The following is an 18,655-nucleotide window of genomic DNA, read 5'->3' as shown; positions in this document are numbered from 1 at the left end:
TATTATTATTATTATTATTATTATTTTATTTTTAGTAGTAGATAGAGAAATTGTGAGGAAAGAGAGTGTAGATATTAATGAGGAGAGATGAGAGAGAGTGTGAATATTATTGAGGAGAGAGAAATGAGTTGTTGGAATAAAATATATAGGTTAGTAGTAGGTTTTAGTAGGTTTGAAAATTGAAAAAAATATGAATAGTGTCTTTTCAATAGAAATTTGATAAGAAAAAATGGGAATTTCTGGATAAAATTGTGAAACAAACATGATCTCGGTTTTATGAATAGTATAAAACTGGAAAGTGGGTTTGGAAATGAAACCAAACATCCCCATAAACTCTAACATGAAAAGTAACATTTCATGCATGATTCTCCAGAAAGTATCATGATCAATCAAGACATTCTCATATTGATCATCCGTAACGAATAAATCGTGTATTTTTTCCCCCATATAAGAGTGGAAACGTATATACACATCGAGAGAAGTGAGAAGAACTTTGCAAAGAAAAAATTGATTCGAATAGACCAGAATTTTGCAGCTATAAAAAAATTCAATGGCCATCAATTATAAAAAATCAACCTAAATTATGCACCTTCTTATGGAGATCTTTCATACATAAATTAATATATAATAATATATTTTGTTTTGTTTTTTTTCTTTTCTGGTTTTATATTCTTATTGATTTCAATTTTAGAATAATTTTATTTTATTATACGTTTTGATACATAAGTAGAACATGAAATTTTCTACTTATTTGATTTTTATTTTAATTTTTTTTTTATAAAATACATTATGTAACTTTTATTAATTAATCATAAATTATATATTAAGCAAAATTATACGTAATCACGTGCAACGCATCGTGGTGCTTGCTAGTTATGATTAAATATTTGATTATATTACATGATTACTTGATTATTTGATTCACATTATTATTGTATTCGATTTAATTTGAACACGTAACCAAACATCCATGCTAATTGATTATGCTAAACCGATGAATTTAAATTTATTAAAACTGCATGATAACAAAAACTTGTTATGATCACTCTGGTCATTAATTAACACCTTTCAGTGTAGATCCATCAATCAGGTTCATCTGAAGTATAAAACAAACAACAAGTAAGAGAAAGATAAGGAACGAAACCATATACATATATATAAAAATTAAAAACTAGTGGTGGAAACAACACCCAACAACTCCAAACTCTATAATACTATTTCCAATAGTAACTATATAAAATGCAGAAGGTATGGGTCATTTTTTTTTTGTGCAATAATAAAGCCATTGTTCTTGATCAATTATGTTGGTTTAGAAATATAGTAGAAAGAAATACAATGGGTTTGAAAGGAAAACTAGTGTCCCAAATAGACATAAAATCGGAGGGAGATGTGTTCCACGAGATCTTCAGTGAGAAACAACACCACGTATCGACCATGAGCCCTTCTCAGATTCAGAATTGCGATTTACACGACGGCCAGTGGGGTACCGTTGGCTCCGTCATCTACTTGAACTACACCCATGGTAATTAAAAGTATTATTCGTAATCCGTTTTTTACTTTCTTAGCTTGCACTTTGAATAATTGGTCTATTTACCGTTTCAAACAAAAGTTTAAGCTGTTAGTGAAATGAATCATTTAATATTAATATCTCCAATAGAGTGAAATGAATCATTTAATATCAATATCTCCAATAATCTATGATTGACAATAGATGGTAAAGAGAGGGTGGCGAAAGAGATAATTGAGGCGATAGACGAGGAAAAGAAGTCGGTGACATACAAAGTGATTGAAGGAGATCTGATGGAGCTATACAAGACATTCAAACTGACTGTTCATGTCGACACAACTGGGGATGACAACCTCGTCACTTGGACTTTCGAGTACGAGAAACTGAGTGAGGATATTCCTGATCCCCACACTCTCATGGAATTTTGCCTTGCAATGACTAAAGATATTGACTCTCACCATCAGTCCATTGCCAGTACTTAATTGATAAATCATTAACAATATATAAACGGATGTCTTTATTGATATTTTTGTGTACTTTGTGATGTTTTTTTTTTTTTTTTTTTTTTTTTTGAAAATGTAGTACGTGATGTGAATAATGGAGTCTCATCATTATCGTTGTAATACCTCCGCCGCCCACGCATTCGATTATTGTCCACTTCATATCTAAATATAATAATAATAATAATAATAATAATAATAATAATAATAATAATAATAATAATAATAATAATAATAATAATAATAATAATAATAATAATAATAATAATAATAATAATAATAATAATAATAATAATAATAATAATAATAATAATAATAATAATAATAATAATAATAATAATAATAATAATAATACCTTGGTTAACAAATGAAACAAAACAAAACAAAAAAAAAAGACCAAAAAAAAAAACAAATTTGATGTGGTTGACAATAATATTATTATGTTTGCAATAATTTTATTGTCAACCAAAGTAATATTAAAATAATAAACAATAATATTATTACGTTAACCGATCAACAAATAAACTTTGCGACAAATTTCAACTAACACGTGAAGAAAGTTAAAATAGTTACACTAGAGATGCAAAGACAAAAATGCATAAATCATGGATAAAAATATTACTTTAATATCAAACTTTTAGCATCTTTAATTAACAAAAGAATAATTCAAAAACAATGAATTTAATAACTAACAATGGAGAATTATTTGTTTTTGTATTTAAGTTGGCAACAACGAATTCCAACTATTGTGTGAAGAGGAGAAAATTATTTAATCTCTACATATATATACAGATAATATATCTTTTTGGCCCCCCCACCCCCACCCCCAACCCCTCGGATAGCAATTGTTTGTGCAGCAACAAAGACTCCAGGCCCCCATGTGTTTACGGCAATAAACTACAAATAAAATATGAAACTAAAACTAAGAATTAATTAACACAATCTCATCTTTCTGTTGACCAATACACCCTCACTTATTAACTTAATTGGACTCTTTGTTTAGCACTATTATCATAATGGTCTTTAAGCCATACACTATGCAACAAAATATTAGAAAACTATGATGTGAGACAATTTTATAAGAGCATCCGCATTGGACTCCTTATAAGGGTAGTTGTTCGTGTCAGATCTCCAAAATTTGGAGAGAGAAGCTATTGCAGTGGAGATTTTTTTTGCTCTTTGTCCCTCTCCAAAGTTGGAGAGTGTCCAAACTCCTCTTCACAGTTATAGAGTCATTTAGCCAGCATTTGTAGGCCCATGTGTTCCCTTGTTATTCTTTATTTTTTTTTCTTCTGATTATTATTATTTGAAAAGAAAAAAAAGGTTTCATTAGCCTCTCTGTATTATTTATGTAAAATGTTTTAAATATAATTAATGTGAAAAAATTGCAATGTTGTAATAAAATTACATTATTTTTTATGATTCCGTAAAAATAATTGATATTGCATTCTTTTACTAATTAAAAACGAAATTAGAATGTACTATGATTTTTTTAGAATATTTTATTATACTACAGAATATTACAAATTGTAATTAATAGATAAAAGTTCTTCTTCTTCAAAAAACTAAAAATAAATAATCGATAAAATTAATTTCCATGCATTCTCGTAAAGTTTGTTTATGCCAATAGTTGGAGAGAGGTTCCAACATTTTTATGCTATCATATTCTATGTTTTTAATATTTATGTTATTTTTAAATAATTCATAAATTTTAATAAGTAATACATTGTATATGAAAATACATAAAATAAATTAACTAATGAAACTCACAACATAACAAAACATTATAAAATATTAGATAAGATAGCGTAATTTAAAAATTAAAGTAATCAAATAATTATATCGGATTTATTAATTAAATATATGAATTTTAAATAATTATCTTTTCAATTTTTATGCTAATAATGAATATTTTATTATAATTTTATATTTAGCAATGTTATTAGAACCGGACCGGACCGGCCGGTCCGACCGGTCCGACCGCGACCCGTGATAAAAGCGGTCCGGTCTGACCCCTAAACCGGGAAAATCAGAAACCCGGTCCAAACATAGAAAATCCGGTTCAACCGGCCAAAACCGGTGAACCCGGAAACCGGTCAACGACCCCGGTTTTCATCTTAAATATTACGTCCGGTGGCTGTTGGTGGCGGGGTACGGTCAGAATTTGTCGGGGGTGGCCGGATCTGTGTAGAATAGGCCGAGGTCGGCCGGAAATCGACAAATCTGGCCGTGGATTTGCGAATTTCGATGGGATTTACTCCTGGTTTTGTCGGAACAGGTTGTGTGTGTTTCAGGATATGGAGGAAAAAAAAATAAGAAGATTGAAAAGAAGAAAATGAAATTAATAGGAGAGAGAGAGAGAGAGAGAGAGAGGCAGATATGTTGTGGGTTAAGGGAAAAAAAATAATGGTGGGTAAAAGAGGATGACGGGTGGAAGTGGATTGTGCAGAGAGAAAGAGTGGACTAGTGAAGATGGCTGTAGTGATGAGAAAAGAGGTGGAGAGAGAGGAGATAGGAAAAAAATGAGTATAAAAGGTTGACCGGTCAATGACCCGGGTATATATAATTTTCATTTTATTAATGTTTTAAAATTAATAAAATAATTAAAAAAATTAAAAGATAAAAACCCGGGTTGATCCCCGGTTGAACCGGTCTAACCGTGACCCGAATGCCTCACCGGTTTTGTGTCCGGTCCGGTTCTGATAACATTGATATTTAGAGAGCTATTGTAGAGATGATCAAAATGTACTCATTGGAGGAAAAAATATTTTGGAGAGTGCATAAGTGGGACTCATTTTTATTGAGTAGTTAGAGCATCTCTACTCATTTACCCTAAAAACACCCCATAAATAGTGGGACCCATATGACACATCATCAATTTATTCAATCTCTAAAAAAATAACCCACTTTTATCCCCCTAAAATAAAAGTTGCTCTAGTGGTGAGTATTAGTATTCCCTAAAACTTATCCTCATATATTAAAATTATTATAAAATATTCATTAATTAAATATAATATTCATTAATTAAATATAATATTTTTTTATACTTAATTATAATATCTTTACAAGAATATTTTTTTATACGATAATGAGACAAACTAAAAAAATCAAGCATATTTTTTTAGATTAAAGGTTTTCAATAATTTACAAATTAAAAAAAAACTATACATTAATGTTCATTCAAAGAATGATAAAAATCATGATTAATGTATTTATAATTTTCTGATATTTCTTACAATTAATTACTATTTAAAAAAATTAAAGAAATAATTATTATTAGAAAAATGTAAATTTATATTTAATTACAATTTATAAAACAATAAATAATTAATATTATCAATTAATTACCATTAATAAAACTCCCACCATTTTTTTCTCACTCCTAGTCACCATTTTCTCTCTCCTAAAGAACTCCTCAATTGTGAGGTGTGTGATAGGGTATCCGGAAATTATAGGGGTTCTATAATAACCCACTAGAGCATTATTTTTCCCAAAATTTTAGGGATTAATTGGGAAAGTGGGTTTAGGAGGTGTGACTAGAGATGCCATTAAAGAAGGATGAATGTGAGTATGTGGTATGTGGATCCCATGGTTTGGAGAGTGGATTTAGAGATCACCATTGTGGATGCCCTAAGAGCATGTACATGGGAGCTCTCCAAAAAACCTGTCCAAACGCTGGGCTCCACATGACACATACTCATTTTCATTCACTTTAACTCCTATGTAAAAATGGGTCCCACATTTATTATTTTCTAAATTAAAATTGCTCTAATGAATTTATTTTTTTGCTCTCCAAATTAGCTCTCCAAATATTAAATTATAATAAAATATGCACTATGGATATAAAAATGTACAAAATTAAACTTTCTAAATTTATATATTTAACTAATAAAATTTGATCTAATTAATTTAATTTTTAAAATTTGACATAAATATAAAGTAAAATAACCTTAATAAATGATCATTTATTATAATCAAAATTTATTTGTGACATATAATTAAACATTTTCGAAAAATTTAATGTTGAGTATAATAAATAAATACTTAGAACTCTAAAAAATAAAAGTTTGTTTTTTAAAAGCCACAAAAGAAACTTCATTATAATTAATAATCAAGTGAATATAAATAAGCTGCAAAATTTAAAAAATGGACCAATACTTTTTACAGAATAAAAAAGAATAAAAAATGTATGGATCCCATCTTTTTATTGCTTGAGGGCTCAAGACCAGGTCAAATGTAGTTAGGGCTATGGAGGACTATTTAGTACCACTGTACCATTATTTACTCTCCAAAATTTGGGGAGTCTAAAAATTTGACACTAACGCGTTTTTAAGGAGTCCAATGTATATGATCTAAGCTCTCTAGTATTCAATAAATATGCTCTTTGTTTAACAATACAACAGGTAAAAAATATTGGAGTATTTACAAATAAGCTCGTCAATGGGTACTTATTCATAAAGAGATCCAGACAAAAAACTCCTTTACCAATAAGTACACACATGGTTCAGATTTTTGTAAATGACTAAAATAACCCCTCATACTTTAATATGCTCCAATTTCATCATTAACTTAATTTAACTTCAATTTGACCCCAAATTTCACAAATTATTCAATTTTGAACCAAAACTTTTTTTTTTCAAAAAAAAAAAATTTCAAAATTTTTTATCTCCCGCCGGATTCCGGCGGTCAACGCCGGTCTTTGGCGTTGGCATTTTAATTTTTTATTTTTTTTTCCTTCCGAATTTTTTCGCCGGATTCCGGCGCTGACTTTTTTTTTTCTTTTTCCTTCTGTTCTTTCTTTATGTAACTTTTTTTTTCCGCATAAACAATAATATTGCTGTGATTGATAGTAATATTAACTATATTATTGTTAAACACAGTAAAATTAACTAAACTATAGTTTAACACAGTATATTGTTATATTAATCTCTAGCACAGTAATATTAACACAACAAAACTCATTATTATTGTGTAATAGAGTAACATTACTATGTTGACCGTTCAACAAATGTAAACATAATAAAAAGCCAAAAGAATTAATGTTACTGTGAGTGACAGTAATATTACTATAACAACGTCAACCACAATAATATTACAATAATAGACAGTAATATTATTACGTTACTCCGTGAATAACTCAAACAAACAAAAAATTCCAAACAAAATAATATTGATGTGGTTGACAGCAATATTAGTATATTACTATAACAACAGTAATATTACCGTCAACCACAGTAATTTTATTGTGTTTATAGTAATTAGTAATATTACATAATAGACGGTAATATTATTATGTTACTCCGTGAATAACTCAAACAAAACAAAAAAATCCAAAAAAATAATAACATTGATGTTGTTGACAGTAATATTATTGTGTTTACAGTTATTTTACTGTCAACGACAGTAATATAATTACGTTGACTTGTCAAAAAATCAAAAAAAAAAATAACAAAAAAATAAATAATAATATTACGTTAATTTACTGTCAACGGCAGAACAATTACATAAATATATTGTCAACGGCAGTACAATTACGTTAATTAACTGTCATTGACATTATAATTACCTTAATTTACTGTCAGTGACAGCACAATTACGGTCAACGTTTAGCGGCGGACGTAAAAAAAAAAAACTAACCAAAAAAAAAAACCTTAAAAAAACACTAAAAAAAATCAACGCCGGAAACCGGCGGAAAAAATATGGAAGAAAAGATGAAGAAAAAAAATTATGAAAAGTCAACGCCGGAATCCGGCGGCAATTTTTTTTTTTTTTTTGAAAAAACATATTTTGGGTCAAAATTGAATAATTGGTGAAATTTAGGGTCAAATTGAGATTAAATTAAGTTAATGATCAAATTGAAGCATATTAAAGTATGCTCCAAAAAAAAAGTTAAAATTGAATTTTTGTGGTCAAAATTGGATTTTTGTGGACAAAATTGATTAAATTGGGGTTACAATTAAGAATTGTGTATAAATGGTTGAGGGTAATATTGAGATATACATGAATGTTTCCTTTATTTATAATAAATATTAAAGGGATGGGCTTATTGGTGAAAGAGATATAACCCCTAAACCTAGAATAATAAAGATGTTTGGTTAGGGACTTATCCATAAAACCCCAAAAATATTAGGCATATAACATCACTTATTAACTTAACTAAGCTCTCTTACTTAATAATCACGAGGCTGAAGACGAGAATCCTCATGAAAATTGGGAGACGAAAAGTTTTGTTATTCAAGGGGAGATGTCGGTCCAACAAGATGCCGTATGGTTTCGCAACAATACATTTCAGACACCTTGTCTCTCCGAACGCAAAGAGTATATTTTGATGACTGATTCATGGAGTTGTGTGGATATGGTGCCTCCATCTATGATTGACATGTTTAAATTCAACTACAAGCAATATCCGAAGTCGTACATTTTTTCGTGGTTCAAGAAGGTGACTCGGTATGTTTTGCTTCCTTTAAAAGGTACACCAAGTCGCAATTGTCTCAAACATCCAGTGAACTTACTGTCCTACAAACATTTCAAAAGAAAAAGAAAAAAAAAACGGACAATCGATGTTTTGGTTCGAACTCGAGGACGAGTTCTTTTCAAGAAGGAGAGAATGATGCAGAATTGGTGTTTGTTGATCAGTCAACTTTGAAAAATCACCTGTTTCGATTCCTAAAGATTTAGATTTATTGCTATATATGGTTAGAAAGCTCTGGAAGTTTAGTTTCCAACAAAAAAAAAACGGTTTACGAAACAAATGTCCGAGGAGGAAGTTATGCTCAATGTTCTAGAACCTGCCAACTGCACTCGGGAAATCCGAAGGTCTTGTGTCTTTTGGTATTTCTTAGTGTTGTACTTGTTTTATTAGTCTAAGTTCGAATTATTCATCTTGTTATCAATTAATCAGGTCATATTCTATGTATTTCATGAGTCAAGGTCAAGTTTATTTATTTTTCTAGAATAAGAAGTTGTGAAGTCATTCAAAGTGTAATTTCCTATGTTTTGGAGGGATGTTCCAAAACTCCTATATAAGCACCCTTTAAATGAATAAAATGAGAGATGATTGTTTAAGTTTGAAAATATATTGCAAGTTAATTGCATTGAGAGGGAGTGATTCCTCTTTAAACAAGTGAGTGACTTGGTCGCGTTGAGTGATTCCGTGATTAGTAGCGTCGAGTGAGTCCGCTACCGCCGGTTGAGTGATTCCCGATCACCTATCATTTTCTATCTGTTTTTCATTGTAGGTTTCGGGCTGCATCACTGAGGGATATGGCAAATGAAGATCTAAGGGATGGATATATCACAATTTCTTAGCTATAGGAGGGGTTTATTGTTAATACAAGCTTACTTATACTATTAAAATTGGTGGCGTGTGAGAAATTCAAGTAAAAATACAAATGTCTCTTGAGAACTTATTAAAATAAAATAATATTTATTTTAATATAAAATAGAATTGAACTCATTAGTCATTCCAATTAATTTTTTTTACTTTATAATGCAACAATAAATAAGAAATAGAAGCAAAAATAACACTGCACAGTGATATTTTCATTTTATATATATATATATATATATATATATATATATATATATATATATATATATATACTTATTTAATAATATTGCAAGAATAAAGTGTTGACAATAACGTAATGATCACATTAACTATTTCTAGTTAGAGTTCAATGTCTTTTTAATTATAATTTATTATAAATAATGTAATAAATTAAAATTTTCTTAAACGAGAAAAGAGAAACATATTTTGGTGTAAAAGTTTAAAAGGAGAGATATTTCTAATTATGTTTATGAATCGATAATCTTAGTGCAGAATTTAACATTTGAGTTCATAAAAATTGTATAACATAAGAATCGAATTGTATTTAAAATTTGTTTTAAGATTTTTTAAGATTTGAATAGAATATAATAGTAAAAGATTTTAATAAGCATGGCGGAATTTATTTGGCACATCAAGTTGCGACGGCTGCCGTCTTGAATACCTGCCGAAGGATTTCACCTTCCTCAATATGCTTTGACTGTCGTCGTCTATGACTAATAAATTATTATATTTTTCCTAAAAAGTTAAAAACAAAATTCTGTAAAAGTCTTTTTTCTTTCTCAACCGGTACACCATAAACAAAAAGAATAAGAACAAAATCCCGCACATTTTATATTAATAATCCTTAAATTAAATCCCAATACCCCCAGGTGAACCAAAGTCAACACGCCTGTTTCCTAGGTACTACCTCCTGTGTTTGTTTTGGTACGCGTTGATGAAATCATTTTTTTTTACTTTTTCATTCCCATCTCCAATCCTTCAAAAAAAAAATAAGAAAAAAGAAAAACAGAAGCATGAAATGGTAGCACGAAATGAAGTCCAAAGGCTTCCTCCGCAATCTTATGAAGCCGTTCACATCCAATTCGAGTAGAGGTGATTCTTTTATTGAAATCCGTTTCCGCAATTTCTTGATTTTACGTTTTCTGATTGAATTAATGTGTGGTGGGTTGTATTCTATGGGATGTGTTTGTTTGTCTTCCAACTGTTTGATAAAAGACCCAAACGAAGTGGACTTGGAGAAAATTGCAGCGCAAGAACAAAAGGAGTTCTCTTTTGAAACCCTTGTTGCTGCAACTAACAATTTTCATCCCACCCTCAAACTTGGTGAAGGGGGCTTTGGCCCTGTTTACAAGGTATAAAAATTGAGTCTTGATTGTAAAGTTCTACTAAGTTATGGGCTTTTGAATTTTTTTTTTTTTTTTTTCCTGGAAACATAGAAATGAAATTCATATTGGTGTATGAAGAATAGGGTTGGTGAGAAAGAAAATTGTACATTGATCAAATCAAAAACTAAAATGTTGAATAAGATTGTGAATTGGGTTGTTTATATGTGGATTTTTTTATTACAGGGAAAATTGGATGATGGGAGAGAAATTGCGGTGAAGAAACTGTCGCAGAGCTCGGCACAGGGGAAGAAAGAGTTTCAGAGTGAGTCGAAGCTGCTGGCTCGTGTGCAGCACAGAAATGTCGTAAATTTGTTTGGATATTGTTTACACGGTGCAGAAAAGCTGCTTGTTTATCAATATGTGGCTAACGAGAGCCTTGACAAGCTTCTCTTCAGTAAGTTCTCTCGTGTTTTATTTAGCTATTTATGCCCTTTGTTACAGTTCAGTTTCTGTGATCATTTATTCTCAAGATCTGGATTAAGAAGGTTTCCGTCAACCGGTGAATAGTTCAGTTCAGTTTGTTTCGGTGAATACAAACTCGAGTGTATTTGTGGATTTTAGTTATCCTTTTACAGATCGATTCAAGTAAGCGAACATGCAAAGTTATGTATTATTTGTATAAAGAAACCATTGCTATAGAATAGTGAAGCTTGAATTGCAAATCGTATCCATATTGGGCTCGTTGATTGAATCACTCGAATTTGGTCGGACATGCAGAATCAGATAAGAATAAAGCACTTTGCATCTTTTAATCATGTTAACTCAAATGAACTTTTGACAGAATCAGATACTTCGATAGTCTTTGCTCACTCATCGATCTCTTGATAATCAGTCGGCCTCGTCATTCCATTTTCGTAGATTGATTCATAAGGCAGTAGTGATGTTTTTAGATACGCTTCAGTCATGCAATCGCCTAACGGCAAAAGACTATCGAGGTTCTTGCAAGAACTTAATAATGCTGCACTCTAGTGTTTCGACAAGCGCGATTGATCTACACACTTTCAAAAGTTCTGAAGTAATGTTTTTTGAAATTACCGTGAAATAACAAATTTGCTGAAATATACTCGTTATGCTTGAAAAGTTTTCCGGAAGACTAACCTAAGGAACCCTGTTTTGAAACTTATGTGGCATCAAGATTAGGTAATTTTGACACTTTTTTTTTGTTTTTTGGTTTAGAGTCTGAGAAACGAGAAGTGCTTGATTGGAAGAGAAGGTACGAAGTGATAAAGGGGGTTGCTAAGGGTTTGCTTTATCTACATGAAGAGGCTCCGTGTCGAATAATCCATCGAGATATAAAAGCTAGCAATATTCTACTCGATGATAAGTGGGTCCCGAAGATCTCTGATTTTGGCATGGCTCGTCTCTTTCCTGAAGATGCAACGCATGTTAACACCCGTGCAGCCGGAACCAAGTATGTAAATAAATAAATAAATCAAAGTTCAGTTTTATTATTGGCCGAGTGGCAAAGTTATTGATGAATATAATATATACCAGCGGCTATATGGCACCAGAATATCTAATGTATGGCCATCTTTCGGAGAAGGCAGACGTATTCAGCTTTGGGGTTGTGGTTCTCGAGCTGATTAGCGGTCAGAAAAATTCAAAATTTAACCGAGATCCCGACTCGCGTAACCTGCTCGAGTGGGTAAGGAATTGTTTTGTTCGGTAAAATATGTTGTTATATTCTAAAATCTAAAGGACCTTATGCATTCAAAGTAATTTCACTTGCAAATAAATTATAGGGAAAATTGCACATCACCCCCAGTAAATTTTTAATTTTCGCAGTTTACCCCCTCAAAAATTTTAAAAGTGAATGCCCCCCTTCAAAATGTTATTCTTGTTGCACATTCCCCCATAGCAAAACTCCAATGGATTATTCATCGGAATTGAGTATTTTTGTTGCACGTTGCCCCTTTAAATGTTATTTTTGTTGCACATTAGCCCCTTAAAAACACTACTTTATTGCACGTTGCCACTTTAAAATGTTATTTTTGTTGCACAATGCCCTCCAAAAATTGGCTTCTGGGGCAAAGTGCAACTAAAATAATATTTCGATGGGGGAGTATCCCTTTTTTGAATTTCTAGGTGGGGAAAGTGCGAAAATGGGAAATTAATAGGTGGTGAAGTGCATTTTGTCCTGAATTATATATTAACCATCTAAAAGCCTATTATATAAGTGGCATCTTATTATGTTTTTTGTGATTTTCAGTATAACACTAATTTCGAAAAACCCATGAGCATGTCAATATACGTTATTCGGGGTTTATTGTATGTATAAAAAAACTCCCCGTGTTATAAATATTACAAAAATACCCCCTATGATTTAGAGCATTGTGTACTGAAAAAAAAAATGTATGATGGGGTTTTTTTTGCTAATATCTATAACATGGGGATTCTTTTAGCAATTCGGCATAACACGGTGGTGCTAAGTACAATAAACTCTACGTTATTCTCGCAATCTAATTATATCCGTTTATAAATTTGCAGGCATACAAGCTTTACAAGAAAGAAAGGAGTTTGGAAATTATGGATCCTACGCTGACATCATCAGCAGATGCGGAGCAAGTAGCAATGTGCATACAAATAGGGTTGCTCTGTGTGCAGTCCGATCCAAAATCACGGCCAGAAATGAGTCGTGTGGTTCTTATAGTTTCAAAGAAGCCGGGCCCACTAGAAGATCCTATGAGACCTGGATATCCTGGTTCTAGATACAGAAAGCCGCATCGTCCCACAATTTCATCATCCAATACGTCTGTCTTATTGAATTCGAATTCACAGTCGTTTGGTTCGACTAATGTTACACTAACTGCAAGTACATCAGGTCTTACTAGTCCCGGATTAGACACCCGTGGTAAGGGTTTTATGGAGTACTAGGAGATTATTCTTTCGTTCATATACATACATACACCTTAGGGTTTTCTTCTTTTTTTTTTTCTTTTTCTTTTTCTTTTATTAATTTAACTTGTTAATAGATTTTGTTGTCGGATGAAAATATATGTATTTAGAGAAAATTGAAGGTAGATAAATGTCTAGTCGATAATTATGTAGACTCGCGTATTCAGGCGAACGCGAAGACAACTTTTATATAGACAACACCAAGTTCACTAATTTACCTGTTAATTGTTAGTTATTTGTTTGTTGATTTTAGTTGTAATGAGGATGTAATGATTGTTCAAATACTTTTTTTTAGAATAAATTGATGAATGTTACTGGTATTTAAATTTAAGGAAATTTATACCTCATTTAATTATTAGTATTATATTTTGGGTCATGTTGCAACACAATTAGGGGTGTGTACGGTCCGATTTTGGAGGCACGTGTTCTAGTATTTGTAATACTTCAATAATGTTAAATCATAACCAAACTCGAAAATATGTTGAAACACGTTCACGTTTGCTTGGTGCATCGAGTTTTAGGAATATATTGGTTGGTTGGCCAATTACGTTTATGTAGTATTTTTGGCGAGTGGGTTTGTAGTATCAATTGTTATGAATATTGATGTTTTCCTATATTTTACTATATTAGTGTAAATTAAAATATTTATTTATTACTTTTTATCGTCATATATCAAATTAATGGGATCCTTTTTTACTTTTCAAATGATATCACCTGCATAGCATGGCGAAAAATTGTTAGTTGTAATAAAATGAAATAAAGATTTTCCGATTTTTTACAGTCAATTATTATTTAATTATAAACTAATTTTAAATTATGTTATGAGGTTATTAATATTTATGCTAATTCATGTTATTTGTAAACAATTCATAATTTTTTAAAATTATTTTATTTATATAAAAAATATAAATAAATAAATAAAATTAAAGCAACTCTCATCGTGCATTATAAACTACTAGGTGAGATAGCATAATCTGAAAACTAAATTAATTAAAATTTATATTTGTTTTACTAAGTAAATATATAAATTTTGATAATTTCATTATTTAAATCTTTTTGTTAATAATTAATATTTTACAATATTTTAAGATTGAAAGAGCCATTTAGGGAGTGTTATAAGTGGGCCCGGAGCCACCGGCAAGGGTGGGCTCCAGCCCACTGTGGAATTCAATATTTTATACATATATATAGCCCATATATTTATAGCCCACTTAGATATTTAAAATTAGCCCATCCACCACAAAGTCCAAATTGAGTTTTTTAGAATTAATAGTATTTTATGTGAATTAATTGAGAAAAAAAAATCGGGAGCGCTGCCCCCGAACCTCCGTAAATTATAAGTCTACCCTGATTCGAATTCCTTGCTCCGCCACAGAGTGGGCCCCATTATTTTCAGAGAGGAGCAATGTTATGAAAACCAGACCGGACATTAACCCGGACAAGCTACGGGTTACTATTGGACCGGTTGCATCGGGATCCAACCGGTTTTTTTATTTTTTATTTTATAGTTATTTTTATGAAAAATATAACATATTTTCTTTCACACACATTAACTCATTACTCATTTCCATTTGAAACGTAAATCAAACATATTTTTCTTTTACACAGACAACATATCAACATACACATACACAGCGAATCATTTCAAATATTATAAAAATTAATATATAAAATAATATGTCTTCCAGTTTCAATTTTTTTCTTATTTTGATTTAATTTTTTTCAATTGGGAATTAAAAAGACGTTATTTTAGGCATTTTATTTATTTATTTAGAAAACAAGAAGACACTTTTTGGGAAGATAACTCGATTTTGACTCGGATTTCAATATTACAGTTCAACTGGTCAAACTGAACCGGACATGACAATGATTCACGATTTAACCGGTTCAACCGGCCGGTCCGATCCAAGTTTCAAAACACTGAAGAGGAGTCAAAAATGATGCAAATGAGTATGTGGCACGTGTAGAGAGCACCGTACCTAGTAATGCCCAAAATTCGGGCTAGGCCCGTCGGCCGCGACCCACCTGCTGCCCAGGCCCGTGAAGCCCGCTCACAGCAAGCCCTTAGATTTAGCCCGCCCAGCCCAGCAATATAAGTCTATGGGCTGGGCATCAGTTTTAGTCCGTGGGCTGGGCACCCTTGGCCTGTAGCGGGCTCGTGGGCCGCCCGCCATTGGCCCAATTTTTTTTCTCATTGCCCATTGCCCAAGAAGGCAAGAATTAAAAAAAATCCGTTTTGCACTCTCTCTCTCTCTCTCTCTTTTTTTTTCTTCTTATTTCCTAGAAAAGAGCTGTAACTTTTTACAGAAAATCCAACTGCTCTTTCTGCACCCCCAACAACTCTTTTCTCTTCTAACAGCTCTTTTTTTTGGGGGGGGGGGGCTTCTTATTTAATCTATAAATATCAATAAATTCTCAAATATTTCCACACAATTCAATCAACTCCCATCTATTCTCTATTGTCAATTTGACATTATCCCAAAGCTCTCTCTAATTTGCTCTAGTTTTCTCTTTGATTTCAAAATATTTTCCACCATATCTCTAGAATCTCTACAATATTTTCTATACATCCGAAGAAGAGGTTGGAAGGAATTGAAGAAAATCGAGGGAGAAACGACACTCCAGAAGGGGATTGTTTTTCAATTTCTTCAAACCAAGATTCAATTTCTCCAAATTGGGTAACTTATTTCTTCTTCAGTTTATTTCGAATTATTTTAAAAAATTATTGTTGTTTACTTTAACTATATCATGCTTTGCTATTTGTGAAAATATATTGTTAATTATTTGCAAAATTAATTTTTTATTTTAGTTTTTATTTGAAAAATATGGATTGGAATATCAGCCCCCCTAACCCCGTTAATGATACAGTCGGAATAGATGGTCATGATAGTTTAATTGCTCTGCTTAACGAATCTATGAATTATGAGCATCATACCGATTATGTTCCTGAACCAACTCCCCCTTATACCGATTTTGATTATGAAACAACTCCTTATTGCTCTAAGCCAGTCCCGATTATAGATGATGATGAAGAGGATGATAATAATGATTATGATGATGATGTTTAATATAAGGGTACAAAACCTAGTGCTAGTAGTAATCTCACCCCATCGATGTCTAAAGGAAAAATGAAGGGTAAAACTAATGAATCAAGAGAAACAAAAAGAACTTACATTTGGTTAGAATATTTTAGAATTTCTAAGGATGTTAAAACCGGTAATGATGTGGTCGAGCGTAAAAAATGCAAACATGTTTTATTTGCTAAAGCCAATGCGGGGACTAGTCATCTTAGACGACATGCCGAAAAACACTTGAAGGACATGCAAAATTCTACGACACAAACTCAACTTAGTGACTCCGGTTTCACATCTCACCGAAAGATTGAGAGATCCGAAATTGTTAGGTACATTATACACAAGGGAGATTCTTTCTCCACGCCTAGTCATCCCGCGTTTGTTAGGTTAATGCGACATGCTAATGGCCATTATGATCCACACTCTAGACCAACAATTACTAGGGATTCATACAAGGAATTTGAAAATTTTAGACAACCATTAATAGATGAGCTTTCCACTTTAAAGTGTAAAATCGCACTTACATCGGATGTTTGGACTCCGAGACATAATAATGAGCATCGGTATGTATGTATAACGGCACATTGGATCGATGATAATTGGGTCCTTCAAAAAAGGATAACTAGTTTTAGAACTTGTGAATTTCCTCATACCGGTAGTCAACTTTATTTGCATATTATTGGTATTTTGAATGATTATAATATTGTTCGAAAGATATCGACAATTTGTTTTGATAATGCCACCAACAACACCGCTTCGGTTAAATTGCTACCTAGACATATTAAACCTCCTTTAGACGGTAAACTTTTTCATGTTAAATGCGCTTGTCATATTTTTAATTTGTGTGTTCACGATTGTCTTAAGGTACTTTCTCCTTCGATTTCGAAAGTGAGAAATTCGGTATGATATATTAGATAATCGGGACAAAGAATGTAATTATCTAAAGAATTGTGTAAAGCATATGGTGTTAAATTTAAGAGGCCAATTAATGATGATGATATTAGGTGGAATTCTACTTATTTGATGCTTGGTAGGGCTTTAGAATTAAAGGATTCCGTTATAGAATTTTATAAAGCCCAAAAATTACTACAGTTTGTATTGAAGATGATTGGGCTATAGCGGCGAGAATTAAAGACATGTTAGAACCTTGGTATAAAACAACACTAAATTGTTCCGGTATGTTGTATCCCACTTCTAACATGTTACCTATAGAATTGTGGCAACTTAGTCAAAGTATAGCAAACTATAGAAAAGACAAGGCTTTTGGGATAGAGGTAGTCGAAATGGAAGACAAATATATTAAGTATTATGAAGATATCCCACTATTATCTTTGCTTGCTGTAGTTATTGATCCTAGAGTTAAACTTACAAAGTTACAAACTTTACTCAAAGGATACTATACACACATGTGTTCCGAATCGTCCCCATCGAAAGTAGCCGGCACCGCAATGAGAAAATACGAGAAAGTTGAAAAAATATTGTATAGCTTGTACGAGGAGTATTATAAGGTTTTTGGTACAAACATTTCAATTTCATCTTCTAACCAATCTAGTTCAAAAAAAATTCGCAAATCTACTTGGAGCTTGTTAGAGGAAGATGATGTGCGTAGTAGTGGAACTAATGAACTAGTTCGTTATTTAGAATTTCGAAGTTACCATAATACCCCGGAAGAATATGAATCCTTAGATATTTTGAAGTGGTGGCACGAAAATGCTCACTATTATCCTGTTGTTTCTATGATGGCACGTGATATACTAAACACTCCGGTGTCCACGGTAGCATTGGAGGCGGCTTTTAGTGCAGGTGGAAAAAATTTAACTGCCGAGAGAAATAGACTATCACCAAGGAATGTGGAGGTATTGGTTTGCACGCAAGATTGGATTGAAGCCGAATTATGAAATCAAGAACGGAGTCAACAACAAAACAACTAAGGCAAAGATGACGATAGTCCCGATGAATATGAC

At 31.8% G+C, this 18,655-nt stretch overlaps 2 protein-coding genes across 2 annotated transcripts; both read left to right on the top strand.

The window, feature by feature from the left end:
- The first annotated feature begins 1,248 nt into the window (after positions 1 to 1,248).
- Positions 1,249 to 2,069, top strand: LOC105962753 (kirola). The gene is made up of 2 exons (XM_088826666.1): positions 1,249 to 1,522; positions 1,712 to 2,069. The coding sequence occupies exons 1-2, from the start codon at positions 1,336 to 1,338 to the stop codon at positions 1,987 to 1,989; spliced, it is 465 nt and encodes a 154-aa protein (XP_088682792.1). The 5' UTR covers positions 1,249 to 1,335; the 3' UTR covers positions 1,990 to 2,069.
- Positions 2,070 to 9,947: 7,878 nt separating this feature from the next.
- Positions 9,948 to 13,943, top strand: LOC105962767 (cysteine-rich receptor-like protein kinase 43). Its single transcript, XM_012987091.2, has 6 exons — positions 9,948 to 10,429; positions 10,553 to 10,689; positions 10,906 to 11,116; positions 11,899 to 12,133; positions 12,217 to 12,367; positions 13,210 to 13,943. Exons 1-6 carry the CDS (start codon positions 10,369 to 10,371, stop codon positions 13,594 to 13,596), a joined length of 1,182 nt encoding a protein of 393 aa, XP_012842545.2. The 5' UTR covers positions 9,948 to 10,368; the 3' UTR covers positions 13,597 to 13,943.
- Positions 13,944 to 18,655: the final 4,712 nt, after the last annotated feature.

The sequence above is a fragment of the Erythranthe guttata genome, chromosome 12 (genome assembly GCF_056151865.1).
Source record: "Erythranthe guttata isolate IM_541 chromosome 12, IM_541, whole genome shotgun sequence".
In the NCBI taxonomy this organism is placed as follows: Eukaryota; Viridiplantae; Streptophyta; class Magnoliopsida; order Lamiales; family Phrymaceae; genus Erythranthe; species Erythranthe guttata.
Note: the sequence above shows the minus strand (reverse complement) of the source record. Positions and strands in the feature narration are given on the sequence as shown.